The following is a 19,971-nucleotide window of genomic DNA, read 5'->3' as shown; positions in this document are numbered from 1 at the left end:
TCATGTTGTGGTGTTGTTTTGCTGAAGGAAAGACTGGTGTATTTTACAAAATAGATGGAATCAGGAGGAAAGAACATTATGTATGCTACATCTGAAGACATCCGCCAGAAAGTTAAAGTTTGGGCACAAATGGGTCTTTCAAATAGACAATGACCTAAAGCAACTGCCAAATTCGTTACAAAGTGGTTTAAAGATAACAAAGTCAATGTTTTGGAGTGGCCATCACAAAGGCTGATATTTTCTTTGGGTTAATCAGATGCCCGAAAAATATACACAACACTTTATTTGGACACTTAAATGTGAAGAGCACAAAATGTCATTAAACAGGTCTTGTATCTAGTTTGTAGTAAAATAGGGTTTTGGATGAGTTAGCATTAAATTCACATGAGATAAGGGAAAAAGGGAAATAATCAAAATCGGCTCTACATATCAGTCCAAAAATATGTACAGAGCATACTAAAAAAAAAAACTTAAAAAAAACCCCAGACATATCGATTGATCTCTATATATTGCAGAATCGATATTTTTGTGCAACCCTAGTATTCATGTGAGATCATTTAAGGGAGTTAATATAAAGTACCGTAAATTTCGGACTACAGAGCGCACCTTGATATAAGCCGCACCAGCTAAATTTGAAGAGAAAATCAATTTTGTACATATATAAGCCGCACCTGAATAAAAGCCGCAGGTTTTCATATTGTAACATGAGATATTTACACAGAAAGACGGTGCACCGACACGCTTTTTTTAAACTGTGCCTGAAAATTGGCACCAACACGACATCAACACGGGATGAACACATCTGCAGGTTTAGAAAATAAAGCTGCACCAACACGGAAAATCTGCTTTTATTTCCTCTGAAAACTTTTGTCGTCTTTTTACATTGACCAAGTTGGATTCATTGATGTCGAGCTTACGTGCAGTGGCTCTATTTCAGGGGTCGGCAACTCGCGGCTCCGGAGCCGTATGCGCCTCTTTCAGCCTCATACTGCGGCTCTGCGTGGCTTGGGAACTGACAGACACAGCTCACAGTCCTGCGTAAAGAGCCCTGATTTTCAGACGTTGTGCGCACAGGGGTCAGGAGCAACTTTTGCCCGTCCCTAATGACACACTAATAAGCTCGTCCGTAGATGTATCATGAAAATCCTGCTGGAAATCGCCACAGAAATCTATTTGATGTAGTAGCAAGTTTATTATCTGCTCTTGTCTCCGCGGTGACGTATCACGTTTAACACATCAGACACGACGCACAAAAGTAGAGCCACAAGCGAGTGAAAATGAGCCAAAACAAAAGTCTTTGGAGATCTTTTTAACAAAGGGGAAAAGGACAACTGAGGAGCCAGAAGAAGAGACTACGACCTCCAAGAAAAAGAAAGATAAATTTAACAGACAATGCCTACTTAAAATCTGGGTTTGTCGCTACAGGTGACTCTCACGCACAGAGTCCGCTCTGCGTAACATACGGGAAAAGCAAATGAGGCAATGAAACCTTCAAAACTGCTTTGGCACATGGAGAATAAGCACCTGGGATTAAACGATACGCTACGAGTTTTTTTGTTGTTGTTTTTTTAAAGAAACTGCGGAGTAGAGTAGACATAATCACATAATCAGCGCAGGGCTCCCTCTGATGCAGCGGTTTGGTGAGTTGTATTTTTTTAATGCACTTAAGTTGTTTTTGCCATATTTATCTGCCACGTGTAGAAGGCTTGTCCGTGAAAGTAAAACCTACATTATTCCGTTACATTATTGTTATTATACAGTGTTATCTTCATTTTAGATGTCAAAAAGTATTTGCGGCTCCCAGTGTTTTATTTTACGTGGAAAGTGGGTCCAAATGGCTCTTTGCGTGTTAAAGGCCGACCCCTGCTCTGTTTCCTTTCTGTTTCTTTATCTTAAAAACTGCATCATACCCATTTCATGATGCGCAAAATGATCGTTCAAAATCAAAACTAGTGAATTCTTCAGAGCAGAATCTTTCCCCACGTCTGTCTCACTTTTACGTTTACAGCTAGAGAGCGCCCCCCAGGGGCCGTTATCCAGTAAAATTCCATATATAAGCCGCACTGCTGTAAAAGCCGCAGGGTTCAAAGCGTGGAAAAAAAGTAGCGGCTTATAATCCGAAATTTACGGTAGTTGGACAGGTAGGATTCAAAGCCATTTTTGTAAGTATCAGTAGTGGCAAAAAAAGCCTCGCAGATGTTTTATGTGATGTGTGTTGGACCAGTCCTAACCTATAGTCCAAATGTGTGTGTTCCCATGGCATGTCAGTCAAACCTTTGACAGCTTAATGCTAAATGTTTTTGTATAAGCACTGAGCTGTCCTTCAGAGAGAGCAGCTCAACCCAAGCTCATGGTCAGGAGCCTCCATTAGCCTGCCTGACCTCTAACCTCTCACCCCCACAATTGTGCAATGTGCCCCACTCAACTGTTAAAGGTTCTGAACTCTTTGCCCCGCCTACATAGTCCTTTCTGCCGCTGTGATTTCCACCAATCATTTGATCTTTTGCCACTCTTGAAAGTTCACCATGACACAAAATCAAGTGACTGGGATAGTGTCAGGTAGTTGGCTTTCTATGTTCTGTAGTAACAATGTTCATGATTGCACAAAAAAGGTGAACATGACAGACAGACAGGAGACACGGCTGCCCCTCTGACCACGACACCTCACTTCCACAGAAAGCATATTCACACAGGTATTGACAGAATGGTGGTATTGGAATTTAACTTCAACCTTTGAGCCTGCCACCATCCCGACTAATTGTGGGTTACAGGCAACAACACTGAGTTACATCAGAGCCTTCCACAAAAGTATCTAAAATACAGCAACACATGACTGATATCCACACAAGATAAAGACAAAATGAACACACCAGACACTACTGCATGGTTATTTGTAATCATAATTTTACTGTAAAACTCTAATCTCTTACACTTGTGACATCTGTACAACTTACCAATACAAACATGTTATTACAAGAATTTTGTAAATTGAAAAGGCCACTGTATACTGTAATGATCTGGCATTTTGTGTTAAGTTCAGAGTTGTCACTTTTTATTGTTGTTGTTGTTGTTGTTGTGTGTGCTACCCTGGAGGAGAGAGGTGGTAGGGTCATGTGGTCATGGGTGCACTAACCTGGTACAGGGAGGAGGGGAAAGTTTGGCTGGGTAGTCATAATTTTTGTTGACCACTATTGCTTTTGTTTCTAGTTTTATTTTATCATTCCAACGTCCATCCCTGCAATAATCCTGCTCTCTGTGTCCATCTTAGTTTATGTTACTGTTGTGATAGTTGCAGGCACATTACACATCCATCAAATAACTCAAATGCATCCTGGATCCAGTGTCTTTGTTTTCAAATTCAGCGCATCGTAGAATCTTACAGGACCCAAAGTACAGGAGCCACTACACGGCCCATGCCTGTACGTATATGTAACTGCTTTTGTATGTGACACTTTGGTTGAAATGCCGGCGAGTTTATGAGAATGTTCTATTGACAGTTACTGGACAGGTGGGAGCTTGGCTCCACTGTGTTGACACTGCAATTGTTCTGTTCTTGTTTTGCCATGACATAGTCCACGGCCTACAGTAAGGCAACAAAACGAATCCCAATTGCAATATGAATGGTAATATAATTTCTTCCAGAATGTTTTATTCTACTTAAAAAAGGTTGCCTGGGATCCAAAGTACACACTTCCCTAATACTTTACAAAGATGTGAGTCTGGACCAAAACAAACATCGCGATGCCAACATACTTCAGCCTAATTTAGTGTCAATATGCACTATTTTCTTTGTGAAAAAACATGCAGATTGTTAGCACTTTGTGCATTTATAGACAGGGAAGCTATCTCTGCTTTTCTCTCAACTGGATGTAACAAACATTTTTAGCTTGCTCTGTTGATGGGATGCTTCGACCAATCACATTCAAATATTCATCATGTTGTTCCATGTTTTCCTGATCTCTTTCAGCCAGAGCTGTTCCAGATTGTGAAATGTGTAGAACTTAGTTCAGAGAGCTACAATCTGGCATGGGCCAGATTACTACAGTAGCCCTTGTGTAAAAAAATAACCAAGTACTTCAGTGTATTTCCTTACATCAGATTGCAACAATATTGTATATCAGCTCAAAGGCAGTCATGAAAACACAACATTCTGTGTGATACCCACTGTTCACCTCCATACCCCGGTCAGACCACCGGCCCCTCGTATCTGACCTTTTCTGTCGTCCCCTGACAAAAGAGTCTATGTCAGTATGCAACCCACATCTGCTCCATCTACTGATCAATGAACCAAAAGCAAGACATGGAAGTGACAACTATGGACGCTGTACCAGATTTTTACTGTCTTCAAAACGTAAAAAAAAAAAAAAAAAATGAACTCGTTAATTTTAATTGGTTTGCAGTGGTCCAAAGCAATTCACCACTTACCTTATGCATTCTGAGCATCCTAATCATTCACTGCAATGAGTTTATATAATACGTTATATTGACAGCTCACAGAGACCAAAGAGTTTTGTCATGGTAATACTAACAACTAGCATGCTAATAACACACTTCCTGATTCCAGGACAATAAAATGGTTTATAGTTAGATGCAGACAGCTCACTGTGGACTATTTTGACCTGTTTATACAATACTGTATATGTGTACTGGGACAAGACACAGTATTTTGCTCAAATACATGGAAATGTTGTAATTGATGCATTTTTTAGAGACTCCACTACCTGCTTGTCTCCATGGCTATGTTATAGCTTTGTAGGGAATGTTCCACAGTATTGCATTATACTATCTCCATGGAAATAAGCAGGTAATTGAAGCAGGTAAGATGCGCAGAGGGATGGAAAGAAAGGGGGTCTGCAGAGGGGAGAAGAGAGGGATAAGCTAATATTGTACATTACAAAGCATACCCCAAATGCTGGAAAAAAACAACAGTATTATCAAGCAATAGAAAGTTTAATAAAATGCAATGGAAAAAAAGTAAATCAAGCAGCATAGGGCAGCTCGTAAATCTCTGTCCACCTCACAAATGCAAGCACATGCGTCCTGTGCTCAGGTCTCTGCACTGGCTCCTGTGGCTCGCAGAACAGACTTTAAAGCAGCTCTGGTTGTGTAAAAGTCTCTCCGTGGCCTAGTACCAAAGTACATCTCTGACGTGTTAGTGTCATATGAACCATCTCGCACTCTGAGGACTTCAGGGACCGGCCTGATAGGGCCCAGAGTCAGGACTAAACAGCATTTCAGTTTTATGCAGCTAAAAACTGGAACAATCTTCCTGAAGATGTGAGATAGGCCTCTACTTTGACAAGGCTGTACATATGACTGAACGGTTTTTATTCTGCACTCTTCTCTTTTAATGTTCATTTTATGATTTTTTAAAAATTTATCTATCTTGTGATTTTAAAGTCTATCTTATTCCGTAAAGCACTTTGAATTACTTTGTGTATGAATTATGCTATACGAATAAACTTGCCTTTCCTTATTCCGCCCCACCCACTTTTCTTTAGGCATTTACAGTTAAATGAGAATTCCATTCATTTATTAAAATAAAATGTTACATAAAGTAGGTTGATTTGTGCAAAATGGTCAGTGCTCACATGCACCAAGAAGTCACAATGCACTGAATCTCTGGGAGACTATAGAACTGCTGTTCTATGGGGGCTATGACTTTGCTGTGGAGATCAGCAAAGTCATAGCCCTGAATGATAATGAAGGTGTCCCCAGATATGAGCTAAACATGTTCAAATCAAATATAGGTTTTACTGATAACAACTGTGATGCTGATTTAATCTTCATTTCAACATTGGACACAATGGCCAGTTTACTCATGCTATTATTTAGTGTTTTGTTTTCGTAAAATGATTTTCCAGTCAGAAAGCAGAATGAGTCTGTGTCCATATACTGAGAATGAGGAAAACTTGTATGTGTCCTCTATCTGCAGGTTAAGCCACTGGCAACCCAGGTTGTTTGTAATATTTTAAAACTGTAATAGCACAGAATACATACAACTCCTTAAAGGTACAATACACATACTGCCTGCCTGTCTGTCCTCTCTAGAAAATGAACTGTATTCATGAGAGCAGCTCTTAAATGACATTGATTAGTTTCCTGAAGAGGTCACGAGTCAGTTATTGTCCAGTAGTGATTCTCTTCCATCACAGGAGCTCAAGGCAACAGGCAGGACGTCATTCTTCACATTGGCCCACACTGGTCTAACAGGTGTCCGCACTTCAAATTCTGCAGCCAGATGTTTGTAATCAGAAACAGCTGGCTGTAATAAGGGCAACCCTGAGTGATGTCACCAACTACTTGAAATTACAGTAAACACTGAGGGCAGCAACAAAATTTAGAACAGAGAAGTGATATAAATGCAGAAAATGATGATGCTAAACAGGAAGTAGTTTAGTGTTTACTCTAGCCTCGACCCACAACACCACAAACTTTGAATGCTCAAAAGTCTTTTTGCTGAAATCGCTGAGATTGGCCATATGATTACAAATATAATTCAGATACAATTTAGATTTAATTTAGTAAGAAAACATTTGTTAATTTGTTAATCTGCCCCTTCACCTGGAGCTGTACCTGGAGGATGGAAACACAACTCGACTGGAGGGAGCCACAATAAACAGATCCAATCAAAAGCGGTCCCAAGCGTACCATCCCAGTGGAAAAGAGGCTTTATATGTAAAAATGTAAAAATGTAAAACTCTTTGTAGTTAGCTGTACGATTCTGTGCAATGCTCAGTCCACCTACGTCACCCATGCTCCCACATTACAATTCTCTATAAATATACAAAGGGATGATACATAACTGTACACAACAACTTGACAAACCTGATGTGATGTGCAGTAGTTTCATTAACGGGATGCACACTGATTGTGTTGTGATAGCGCTCTGGAGGGGGAATGACTTAACGCAGAGAGCAAAGGGAGGGGAGATGCCAAAAACAAAAGTGAAGTGCATTTTAAAAACAATAACAGGTAAGATGGTGATCTAAATATGTTATGTGTTAATCCCTCACACCCCCTTAAGCAAAATACCCCCTCTTTAACAGTAAAATCTGATGTAGTTTATTCTAAGGCCATGATGTAATAAAAAAGGTGCAGTGTCACTTTAAGAGCAGGAGTCTGTTATCTGAGCGTAGTACTAGGCTTTCTGCAGTGTGTGGTTGTGGTTCCCTCTCCTTTCAGTCTGCTGCTCTCTCTCTCCTATCCTCTCCACTCCTCTTCTCATCCTCGCGGCTTTCTCCCAGCGACAGGCAGCGTGCATCGCCATGGAAACTGGGTCACGCAGATGAGATGTTTTGGAGTGTGCCGTCGGTGTCAGTCAGGCAGAGAGAGACAGAGAGAGAGAGAAAGAGAGAGAAAAGGAGGAGGAAGTCAAGAGCAGGAGCATCTTTCTCTACGCTGGGTATTCTGGACAAGATACTATTTAAGTTAGTTGAGGAAATAAGTGACATACGTGTTGCTACACTATTACCTGTTAATATCAGGTATCAATATTGTATCAGAAATTAAAGCTGAACCTCAAATGTCCTATTTCATGCATTTTTCAGGTTCATCATATTACTATGGGACATCTTGGTATGAGTCGTTTTATTTATTTTATTTTTCAGAATCTGATTAAATAGTTTTGTTTCTTTGCAAAAATAAATGAATTTGAAGAGCAAAGATGATCATACCAGACTGTTGACCATTACTAAAGGAGAGGTAAATTTAGAGATGATAAGTTTGAAAAAAAATCTTGGGCTGGACTTAAGTTGGAATGTTTGTTCCAACTTAAACAGAAGGTATTATGCAAAATTGACTTTTTGGAGCTTTCTACCATGTTACCACATGGTTCCCTCATCACCAAAATACCTCATAGAAGTACCTCCTCTTTAAGGTACAGTTGCTCTCAGTGGTGAATAATTCCCATCTCTGTTCATACAAAACCTGTTTTTATGTTTGCATTTTAATTATCTGCATAAGACAGTAAAATGTTGCTGTCAAACTGTGGAACTTTTGTGGTTTGTGCCAGAAAAGTACTACGTGATACGTGAAATTCAAGTACTACGTGATATCACACAAGATTTCTCTGATTGCAAACACCTGACTGCTGTTGCATATACCCCAGACCCTGCCCTTCCTCCTCAAACACTTTTATTTAGACCTTCACGTCCTGCCCAGTTTAGTAGTTCTATTTGAAATGTGGTTGTGGGAGGCGTCTAGGTGGTTAGGTTTAGTCCCAATTTAATATTTTGGATTTAGGGATTAACATATTCCTAAATCTCTATAACCTGCTCCATATAATATACTCATAGCTTTATCTGTAATTTAAATATGAGTTTGGTGTTAGTTTCCTACGCATGTCTCTATACTTGTGCTCCATAACTAAAACAAGGCAAAAAACAAAGGCTAATATATGTTAAAATGCATATGCAACTTTGGACTACTCATTTCATTAAAACAAAGTTAATATCATCATATCTACAATTGTATTAAAAAAAAAAAATTTCGGTGAAGGTTATCATTTTACTTTCTGGGTAAACACGGGCAGCCGATATGACATATGTAGAGATATGTAACCTAGTGACCATAATGTTAACAAGGGCCAAAACTAAATCACACAAGAGTTATGATATGACAAAAAAATCTATGTTTGATCTGTTAGAAAAATATCTTCCTTGTGTGTGTAAATTGTAACTATATTTGGATGTAATCGATGACAGTTAATGACATAAATAGAGGGATTCTGTTTTAAAACAGACGTTACTTAAGGCTGGTCGTATATGTGTTGGACAAAGGCTCACCCGCGGGCGCTTCCAGACCACCCGTCCAATGCGGTTGCCATGGAGGAAGAGGGAGTCATCTTTGGCGGGGAAGCGGGGGTCCTCGAAAAGCAGGCCGCTCTGCAGACACTGCCTCTTCAAGGTGGAGTACTGCTGCCCCTCGAACGCCTTCACGGAGCAGAACATGGTCAGGACCTGCACACACCAGGGCACAGGACAGCACGTCAACCACAATACTATACAATACACATCGATCGATGGAGGCCAACCAAAATGTGTAATACTGGTATCGAATATCAGAGCAAATACTGAAAAACTTGCAGGAAATATTGATACAGAACTTCTGATTGGACGTATAAATTGCTGTAAAAAGAATATTTACTGATCATAGTTGGCCCAGAAAGTCTCATATATGTCTCATATAAACATATATGTTTGAACTTTTAGTTATACAAAGCTGTTCTGTAGATACATGAGGGATAAATTTAAGCTACATAACACATTTGGAGAAGTCTCGGAAGTGAAAAAAGCTATATCGATGTCAATCCTGATGTGTTTTAGCTGCCCAACCATTTTATTCAGATAAGGAATTATATGGGACAACAGCAGAAAGGAGAAGTTAGCGAGTTAGGCAAAGATTTGGTATTTTTTGGTTTTTACATGAAAAAAGGTAGATTAAACTCATGATTCTCAAGTTTAATCTGTCTTTATATTAATGAATTTTCTAATACTTTTTTCTTCATAAGTAGTTTTATTTGCTCCTGTACTCCTGTACAGGCGTAATCCTTTGAGTGCTTTTTGAGACAGATACATAGACGTTTCTAACTGTCTGACATGAAATCCGACTAAACTTTTCCTGGTTTAGGTCACTTAGAATTACCAAATTTATTTATGTTTGGTTACTGGTTACCAAGTGGCTTAAGGATAACAATCTCAATCCCACTGAAAATTTAAGGGGAGACCTGAAAAAGCATGTGTGAGCAGGGCAGGCTACAAACTTGGCTCAGTTACACCAGTTCTGTCAAAAGGAATGGGCCAAAAGTCCTGCTAACTATTGTGAGAAACTTGTGGAAGGATATCCAAAACATTTGACTCATCATATTCTGTAGTTGGCAAGGCAATGGTACCAAACACTAATAAAATGTATGTAAACATCTGACTTTGAAGATTGATTGTGTATTCAGATGTGTGACTAATACACACAATTTTAAACAATGCTGCACCTCCTCCACTTAAGAGATTTGTCCAGCTTTACTCTGAGCAGACTAGCAGGACATCCAGGTCCTTAAGTCACAATGACTGTAGACTCAAATGGAGCCCAGCCTTTGCACAGACAGCCTTCTCATACAAAGGTACTGCAGAATGCCAGAAGCTCACAAACAGACTGAAACTCTCCTCTGACCTGAGGGACTCTTATGTTAGAAAAGTCCTTTTAGAAAGTCAGCCTTGTCAACACTGATTTGCACGTGGTAGCTTATATAGTAATTTTTGACATAATATTTGAGTAATTTTAAATGTGGAAATGTGGACAGTGATATTTTTAAATGAAAGAATGGGAGAGTGCATGATTTTGATTGTAAATAGATGGATACTTGGATGTATTTTAATTGTTTGCCTGCCCGAGACAGCAGATGGAAATTAACTTGAGCTAAATCTGGTGTAAAGCCTCTTCTCTCTTCTTCTCTCTTCTTTTATGAGATTAATGTGTTGCACATGGTCCTTGTTAAAACAAAACAATAAACTAAAATTAAGCTACGAAAGGGTATGTAAACTTCTTTTTTCCACTGTACATCTGTGGGTACTAAATATTGTGATTCATCTTGCAGCCCTCATACTGAAAACACAATTTAAATGGAGGCAATTAGCAAATCACAAAAGCCGCCATTTTTCAAGTACCAAAATCTCCTGGTTATTCTGCATCAAAACGTAGCGAGTCAGTAGTTGATGACCTTTGAGATAATCAGATGAGTGGACAAACAAGCCTCAACACAGTTTTCCAGGACGTGACAACCCAAAGAGCATTTTCTCTCAGCTGACTGACAGCTCTATCCAGTCAACACCCACAGACAACAGTGAGAGGCCTCAGAGGTGCCACATCCAACCATCAGTGTGTTTACATGTGGAGAAGCCGATATGTACTCCGATACCTCCTGCAGGTAACAGCACAGTCAGATTTACATTAGGTGCAGACTAGGAGAGGTGTTCAACTGCACGGGGTAAGAAGCAGTCAGGAAAATATTAGACGTGTTTAGACGTTTAATCGCTTGTTTTAGATCAGCAATGATGAAAAACTACAGCCTCTCCACCAAGCACGTGTTATTTTGTTTTTTTTTGTATAAGACCACATAGACTAGAATACGCCCGTGGACCACTATGGAACCTACTTGGACCACTGAGGGATCTAACAGATATAAAACCACTTGGTAATGTAGAAGAAAGTACTACAATTTAATGATGAAACACATATATTCTGTTGTCTAAAGAAAGATTTGTTTTTAAATTATCATCACGTTATCAGAATCGTTATTGAGTATCGAGTCTGTTCCTTAGTATTAAAATTGAGTTTGACATTTTAATATCATGACAACACTAGCCAGGACATGTTCTATAACAAAGACAGCAGCATTATTAATTCAAAATGTCAAAAAAGAATAAACTATTTTCAATTTTCATTTATGAATAATTCATATCACACTTCTATCCAGGAGCCTTCAGTCACCATATTTCAATCTTTATTTGCTTAAAAATGTCAAAGTCCAGTCTGTAGCAATGCTCTGCTCTCCCCCCTGTAGTTAGAGCACATGTAAAACCTATCTGCTCCTTATTGATGTGAATGCAGATGTTTTGACCTGTCCACCAGTCACTGTTCCCAAAGGTCATCATCAATGTCTTTAAAGGAGAACGGTGAGACATTTACAGTGCAGCACCAAACCATAGACACACTTTAAACTAACTCATCCATCTAAGTCAATGCTCAGACTGGCATGACAATAAAGGGGCACAGCATTTTGATTTCACAATAAAATTAATTAGAAAAGGCAACATCTACACCACAGGTAAGTGAATATTCATCGTATATTTAACGTATTTAGAACAACATGTTACCTTTTATTGTTTTGAAAATGCTATATATACAAAAACAACATATTAACATGTTTTCGTTTTTGAGTCTCCCATCCCTTTGCTCCCCGTGCTAAGTCTCTCCCCATTCAGAGACCTTCAGACATGTTTTTGATGAGGGAACAACATTACATATAACATGGCAGAAAGTTCCAAAAAAATATATTAAGACATATTGCGCAAAATCGACTTTTTAGAGCTTGTAACCATAATTCGTTGTTTTCCTTCTCATTTACTCTATTTAGAGATACTCATGCATTTTGAGTGATCTTTATTCCCTTGTATTTAAAACGTCATTGCTCTGATCTAACCCCTGTTTTCACCGCTACCGGTACACACTCTCGACTCTGTACTTACTTTGTTTTCCAATTTTATTCTCTCAGTCGGCGGTACATGTAGGATTAGGCAACACCGCGTAGCCATTTTGCCGTTAATGAAAAAAAATTAATGACCTCTACTCAGTGTGATCTGAAGCATCCATAGAACAGGCCAACAGCAGGCGGTGCTTTGTCGCGATGGTGTTAACAGCGACGTAAAGTAAGGGGACAGGTGGGAATTTGCTCTTAATACCTTATATTGATCTCCTCTACTTTCCAACTGAGGTACTAATGATCCATGGGTGTCATAGATTATACTTATACAGCAGAAATGAGCACAATATGACTTCTTTAAACACAATAGTACATAATTACATACAGTACAGGACAAAAACTGCAAAAGGAGTAGAGAAAAATAAAAAAAACCTGCAAACATAGCTGGTTGATATTTCTGCATTTTTGTCATTATAATTGAAACTGAATTATTGAGAAAATATCAAAATTTATTGTATCAGTCTCAGTGCCTACCTGTAATCCTGAGGCATTTTTTGTACTGTCAAAAATGCACAGTATGCTAACCCTGCTGAGATTTGGAGATGGTCAGCCTGACTCTGCACTGCTCCTGACAGGTCGCCCCAGCGCCACAGAAGGATGGATTATCTGAGGACACATTAATCACTTATACTCAAAAGACATATTATGCAATGCTGACTTTTTGAGATATTAACCGTGTTCCGTATATTGTTGTCCCCTCAGCAAAAACATACCTGCAGTTGTATTTTGCTTCATTTATGCTTGTACAAAGTCGTCTTTTCTGAGCACTCAACATGCTCTGCTTGCATGTTGCCGGGATTGTTGCGTCAAATGTAAAAATCCGGCTTTCCGTGTGCATTTTTTTAATAACCATCACTAGGGTCATTCATTCTGTGGTCAAATTGTGTCCATCGTAACTATAGACTGTATATAAAAATGGATAGTTAGCCCGGTAGCTGCCACATTCCAACTGGGAAGTGAGCATGAGCGTAAAGTGGTCCCTTCGAGCTCTTGTTTCAATTGACTTCAATTAACCCGTTCTGACCTTAAACTGTTTGTTTTAACCCGCTTTACATGATCCTGGTGATTTATTTTGTTATTTTGTCCATAAATTAAGACATGAACATTAATAACCAGCCGATCTTACCCTGAGGTTGCTCCCATTAGCAGTGCGGGAGGGAACGGGAGTATCTTTACCAATTTAGCTCCTGATTAGCACTATAGCCGCTATCATACTCGTGTTCGGAATTCCAGATTAGCCACTATAACAAGACCGCCTCTTTAAAATGAAGTCCTGTTTTACACATTTAATTTTGAAAAAGTGAAAAAAAAGGTTGTGTCTTTAATTTATGGGTGTATTAAATTTGTGTTTTGTCAAAATTCCTCAGAGGATATGGAGTTAGTTCACACCTAGCAGTAGCCTCATTGTCATTCCTCGGCGCGCTCTATAGAAGCTGAGCGTATAATTGATTTTTCATATAGATATCCCCAGCAGACGCTCACACAATCTGGATGTGGATTCTTGGGAAAAAGAAAAAAAAAAAAAGAAGAAAAAAAGAGGGAAAGAGAGAGACACGGGACACAGTTGGAAGGTGAGGGGGACAGATGGTGCACTGGGACAAGCATGCTGTCTCCTCTGGCCCCTCAGCTCCACCTGTACACAGAGAGGAGAGGGAGGGAAAAGATGAGGAAAGATGAAACGGAAGAGGAGAGAGCGAAGAGGAGGGGAAAAGGGGAGAGGAGGAGAGAGGAGGAGATGAGGGGAGCGGAGGGGGGAGACACAGAGAGAGGAGAGAAGGAGAGAAAGGGGGCAGGAGTAGGGGAGAAATCAGGAGAGGTGAAGAGGGCAGAGGACAGGAGAGGAAAGGAATGGCGGAAAGGACAGGAGGGAGGGGAAGAAGAGGAGAAGCGGGAGCGAAGATGGGGGGATAGAGGAGGAGAGAGAAGGGCAAGAGGAGAGAAAGAGGGAGCGGGTGAGGAGGAAACATGAGCGAGGAGAGGAGAGAGAAGAGAGAGGAGGACAGATGACAGACAAGTGAAGAGAGGAAGAAAGGACAGAGGAGGGGAGAGCAGAGGAGAGAAAATGAAAGAGAAGAGGAGAAAGGGATAGAGGAGAGAGGAGAGGGTCATATGAGGGAAGAGAAGAGGGGCAAGGGAGAAAGGTAACGAGAGATGAGGAGAGAGGGGAAAGAAGAGGGGTGAGAAGAGGAGAGAGGTGAAAATAAGTGAGGAGGAAAGCGGAAAGGAGAGATGAGGGAAGAAAGGAAGGGACAGAGGGGAGAGACGGGGAGAAAGAGAAGGCGAGAGAGGAAGAGAGAGAAGAGGAGAGATGAGGAGAAGAGAGAGGAGAGACACAGAGAAAGAAGAGAGAGGAAGAGAGAGTGGGACAGAGAAGTGAGAGAAGGTGAGAGAAGAGGAGAAAGAGGAGGGGAGAGAGGAAGAGAGAGGGATAGTGGAGAAGAAGGGGGAGAAAATAAGAGCGGAAAGAAAAAATGGAGAGATGAGGGGAGAGAGGATGAGAGTGAGGAGGAGAAGAGGAAAATGACGGGAAAGGAGAGAGAGGGGAGAGAAGAAGAGAGGAGAGCAGAGAGAGGCTGAGTGCATATTTCATTCCACACTCTGAAAGAAGGAGGGGCCAAATGGGGACTCATATCAGAGTGTGATGTTCACGTCAGTAAAGTGTGAGCTTAGATGGGTTTAAAGAGAAGACTGAAACATTCAAGGCTCTGTACCTGATTTTTACTGTCTTCAAAATGTGAAAAACAGAACTACTTCAGTTTAAACTGTTTGCAGTGGTCAGAAGTTATTCCTCATTTACCTTAGGCATTCAGAGCATATTTATTCACCGGTTTGAGTTTATAAGCACTTTTCCCAACTTTCTGAGGCCAGAGCACAATGCTAATATCAACTAGCATGCTAATCACACACATCCTGATTATCTGACAGTAGAATGCTTAATAATTTGATAGAGACAGCACAAAGGGGACATATTATTACCTCAAAAGCTACTTATACACTTCTCTTATGCTTTATGAAGATGTGAGTCTGGTCATCAGTTAATCTACCTGTTTTCAGATGGGCGTGACTGATAGGTGGATTAGCCGATCAGGGACACGCATGGCCCTTCTGTATGAAAACAAATATGGCTGCATAAGAGGAAAAAAGAAAGGAAAAAAATATGACAGGGGACCAGTGTTGGGCAAGATCCTTCAAAAGTAAGTAGTAATTAGTTATAGCTACCCTTTCTCCACCAAAGTAACTGCATTAGCAACTCCATTAGTGTGTGATGAAAGTAATTAATTACCAGATAAGTAAAATTAAGTTACAAAAAAAATCCTCAAAAATACACAAGCTGCTTTTTCAAGCTATATTCAGTCTTATTTGTCCTGCAAATCATCAAATGCACTAAAAGGCAACATTATGAGATATTCTCCTCCACAGAGCTCATAAGCACTGAAAACAGACTCACAACGGTACAGTCACAACAACGCACAGCAAACTACTCTCCCCTTTACACAGCTGACTATGACTAAACAGCATTTATCAAATGCACTGATATCAGAACATTACAAACATGTGCAAGCCACATGACAGCTTATACACTTATAAAACAAGAGGTGAACCGCCAAACAGATATTAGATTAGCTGCACTTACGATAAGCGGCGTGGGCAGAGGTGTCCACTATCGCTGTGCTGATGTCTCTTTAGCAATCTGCAAACTCCAGACACACGTGTCACCCCCGCTGTAATCGTCTGTCTGTTTGAGCCGTCAATTAATGATGTTATCCATACAAACCAGAAGAATTGGCATATTTCCTCATTTTCCTTTTTGAAAACAGTGAGTATTTACCCGCTTGTTAGCATTAAACCAATGTTAGCAAAGTCTGCCTAAAACGACTTCTGACTGGTCACTTTTACAATCAATCTGTTTTAGCCTATCATTTTGAGCTTTGGAAATGTAGACAGACTAATAATTAAGGGTTACTCATGTGTGAATGAAACAAAACACAACTCCAGGTATGTTTTTGATGAGGCAACAACACTCAAACATAACTAAAAGTTCACATGAGTCAATTCTGTGTAATATAGGACCTTAAATCTGAGGTGGGAGAAATGTCATTTTGTTTGTAATTGATGGTGACCAATGAGCTCCTTCATTTCACATGTCTCACTGAAATAAGCAAATCTGATTGGACACTTGTGTTTGGTCCTGATTTGAGAAGAGACATAGGGGGTGAAGACCAGACTGATATCCCTCTGAATAAACAATACAAACAGATATCATGGAGCGTGCCAGCACAGCCCTGCTTTGACCTCCTTGTAGCCAATTCAAATGCACAAAGCACTTACAGCTACTGCAAAAGCAAATTGAATTTGGTCGACTGGACAAAGTTTTTAGAAGTCAATACTTGAATCACGCCCTTACCAGTTCTGACTGCCTGACCACTATTCTGTCAGAACTGAAAACCTCTAGTGACAGTGGCGGAAATGAACTTTTTCTGAATAACTTTAGAGTGATCTTGAGCTGTATCAGAACAAGTATAAGACACATAAACTAGTATATGCCCATGGACCACTGTGGAACTAGGCCTGTCACAATAATTACTTTACGACTTATCATTCAATCTATAAAAGTTGGAACGGTATATTTTGGGGCTCAATATTGATCATGTCTACCATTTTTTTGCAATAATGGGGAGAATTTTGCTATTTTTGTTGTAAAGCGAAAAAATTTGAGCTGTAGAGAGTTGAAAAAGTCACGTCTGGGGCTAATTATTACATCATTTAGCTATTTATCTGTTGCAGCCCATGCCTTTTAATGTCACCACCTGTTAATGGTTTACCGGGATTATCTTGTATTTTTGTTTTTGTGTCAGTAATATTTTTAATATTATCATTTATCGCAGTATATCTCTGCAACAATATATATCGTGCTTCAAAATCTGTTCCATCTAACATGTATTGAATGATAAGTCAATATAGTAATTATCGTGACAAGGTTAATTAAGTAAAGAAGTAGTAAAATACCCCCTGTTTAAGTCCAAATGCCGTTAGCTCAGAGCCTTACAGATGGCGACCAATAGGACAAATGGGTGGGGAAAAGTGTCTGTATTGGAGCAGACAGCCTGCATTACATAGAGATAAAATGAATCATGATATGACAATATGACCAAAAAACTATTTGACAAAACTTTTCAGAGATGAATGGGTCTGGAACTATATCCTGTCTACCCAATTTCAGATTGACAGATGGATTAACCAATCCGAGAGATGATTGGACTGTTTTCAACCTGTGTCTTATCCTCCTGAGACCCGAGCTCTTACATGACATGTTTTATTCATTTCTCCTTGTTATTTTCTTTGACCTGATGAGTCTAAATACAAAGAATGATCTTTTTACATTATGTAGTTGTTGTGTAAAAAAAAGTAAATCAAATGTCCTCATATGTGGACATTATACTCATTTTGATAAAACATTTGAACAATGATTTGCAAAAACTATTTATTAAGACCCTGAACACAGCAACATTTGTCCTGAATGTAAAAACAAAATGAGAAACAACAATTGTGCCTCTTGGAACAATGTGTCTCGTGTGAAGAGCTGCAGACAGGAACAGGAAGAAAAATTAAAAAAATAAAATTAAATATTCTAAACATTCTAAACTGTTAAAAAATGAATATATATAATATATTTGCATTGTTGCTGTTCTTGTATGCTGTTATCCTTCTTCTAAAAATTTGCATTGTGGCCTAGACAACCCAAAATGTGTTGTCCACATATGAGGACACCAGGTCTCAGGAGGTTAAACTCAACCTAATTAAATGTTATAATAAGTGACATCACAAAGGCAATAAATACATAAATAATGGTGGTGAAAGACACTTTAGTCACACTTTCTGCCACTTTATGTCATACAACAACCTATATACCACTTTGCAGCTGATATCACCAACATTCCCTAGGGGTGTAATGCTAACTGTAGGCATTGCTTTGTCTAAAGATCTTACTTAAGTTAGACTTTATATGAGCTGTTTTAACACAATCTGACCATAAAGAACTGATTTAGCTGGAAGTTTTTCAGTAAGTCACTCTCACCTTTTTGTTGAAAATCGAACACCTAAACAGGATCATCAACGCTCCTGAAAATGTGTTCTTTAAATCCATTTTGTATTTCTTTTTGAGATTTAAGAAAATCTTAAACCTTTTTGGCTGTTTGCTAATGTTTGCATTGTGTCTCCATGGTAGTGTCTGAACATTCCTCCACACACACATACAGAACACTGCATAATGCCACTGCAAAAGTATCAATAACCATGATTAGAAGGAAAATGGATTTATCTCCTCTCCTGCCATATTATTGTGTAATTGACTGGAAGCAAATGAACACAGGCACAGATTATACCGTCTTAAAAATGTGAAAAACAGAACTAGTTGCAATGATCCAAAGCTATGCATTACGTTATTCATTCAAAGCATCTCAGTTATTAACAGCTACGTAGCTGGATGTGTCTGACCCAAACTGCACTCACAAAACTACACTACACGAGAGTCCATGCAAAAACAACTATTTATACTGAAAAGTACTAGGAAGCAATATATTTATATAAAGACAGATTAAACTTTTTAATCTGCCTTTTTACATACAAATACCAAAAAATACCACATCTTTACCACTTTCACTTTCTGCTGCTGCCCAATATAAATTCTTATAATCCAAATAAAATAATTAGTCGAGACTCCATGGACCATGTAACCGACTAAACGACAAAAGGCCTGCAGCACTAAAACTATTGAACTTGTGACTGAATCTGAACAGGGCAGCATCCAGGGACGTGCACAGACATTTTAAGAGGCAGGTGCTCTACCAAGAAAAAAGGGGCGCTTTTCCATGTCGCTTAAAATGAACCTATCCATGTTTTTTTTTTTTAAGTAAGTAGATACGATTTTGCCTCTTTAGAGAAGATTTTTAGATGTGTGTGTTTGCTGAGGTTTAACAACAAACCTTTGTGTATAGGTGTGTATGAGCTGAGGGACCAATAAGAATATAAGACAAATGAGAGAGACAGAGACAAAAGGACCTTATGGAGGAGGTGCGGGAGGGTCACCCCCAGGAGATTTTTGTTAAAATAAATGTCATTTCCTGTATTCTAGGGTATTTTTGATGAAGAAATACAATTTTTTAGAAGCCTGATACAGAAGATGTGCACATCCCTGGCAGCACCTCAGACACTTCAGGACCATGGACAGCACCACACAACAGAGCAGGAGCATCTCACTTCAGCACCATGAACAGCGCCTTGTGTTCTACTCCAGCAAATACAACAACTTTAAGGCTGTAGGCCTTTAGCCGTTTAGTCGATTGATCGGTCAATGGTGCTTTACTTGACCAATACTTGTCTTAGTGGACTAATTGTTTTATTTAGATGAAAACAATGTATATGGGACAACTGCAGAAACGAGAAGTTAGTGAGTGAGTTAGCTGAAGTGTCATGTCTTTTGGTTAAAAAGATAAGTTAATAAGTTATGTTAAAAAGTTAAAACAACTTCATAAATATATATGAATATTTCATTTAATTTTAGACGAAGTTAAAAAAGTTAAAGCGTGTCAGAGTGAGACCTCTGCAGTTTAAGTGATCATTGTGATGTTTACTCAGAGTGAGCGCTTGTTACATAATTGATCTTTGACGTAATTTTCCTCCGTGAAAAGAAGGCAATGTTTTTGGCTAAATGTGCT

At 39.3% G+C, this 19,971-nt stretch overlaps 1 protein-coding gene across 1 annotated transcript in view; it reads right to left on the bottom strand.

Moving 5' to 3' along the window:
• capn5b (calpain 5b) overlaps positions 1-19,971 on the bottom strand; it is a 72,635-nt gene that overhangs the window by 42,064 nt on the left and 10,600 nt on the right. The window contains exon 2 of the mRNA XM_055226460.1: positions 8,787-8,960. Within this exon, the coding sequence (XP_055082435.1) occupies positions 8,787-8,951 (165 nt within the window). The 5' untranslated portion in view covers positions 8,952-8,960. The remainder of the gene's footprint in view (positions 1-8,786; positions 8,961-19,971) is intronic.

The sequence above is a fragment of the Periophthalmus magnuspinnatus genome, chromosome 14 (genome assembly GCF_009829125.3).
Source record: "Periophthalmus magnuspinnatus isolate fPerMag1 chromosome 14, fPerMag1.2.pri, whole genome shotgun sequence".
NCBI lineage: Eukaryota > Metazoa > Chordata > Actinopteri > Gobiiformes > Gobiidae > Periophthalmus > Periophthalmus magnuspinnatus.
The sequence above is the reverse complement of the archived record's forward strand: the minus strand, read 5'-3'. Positions and strand labels throughout refer to the sequence as shown.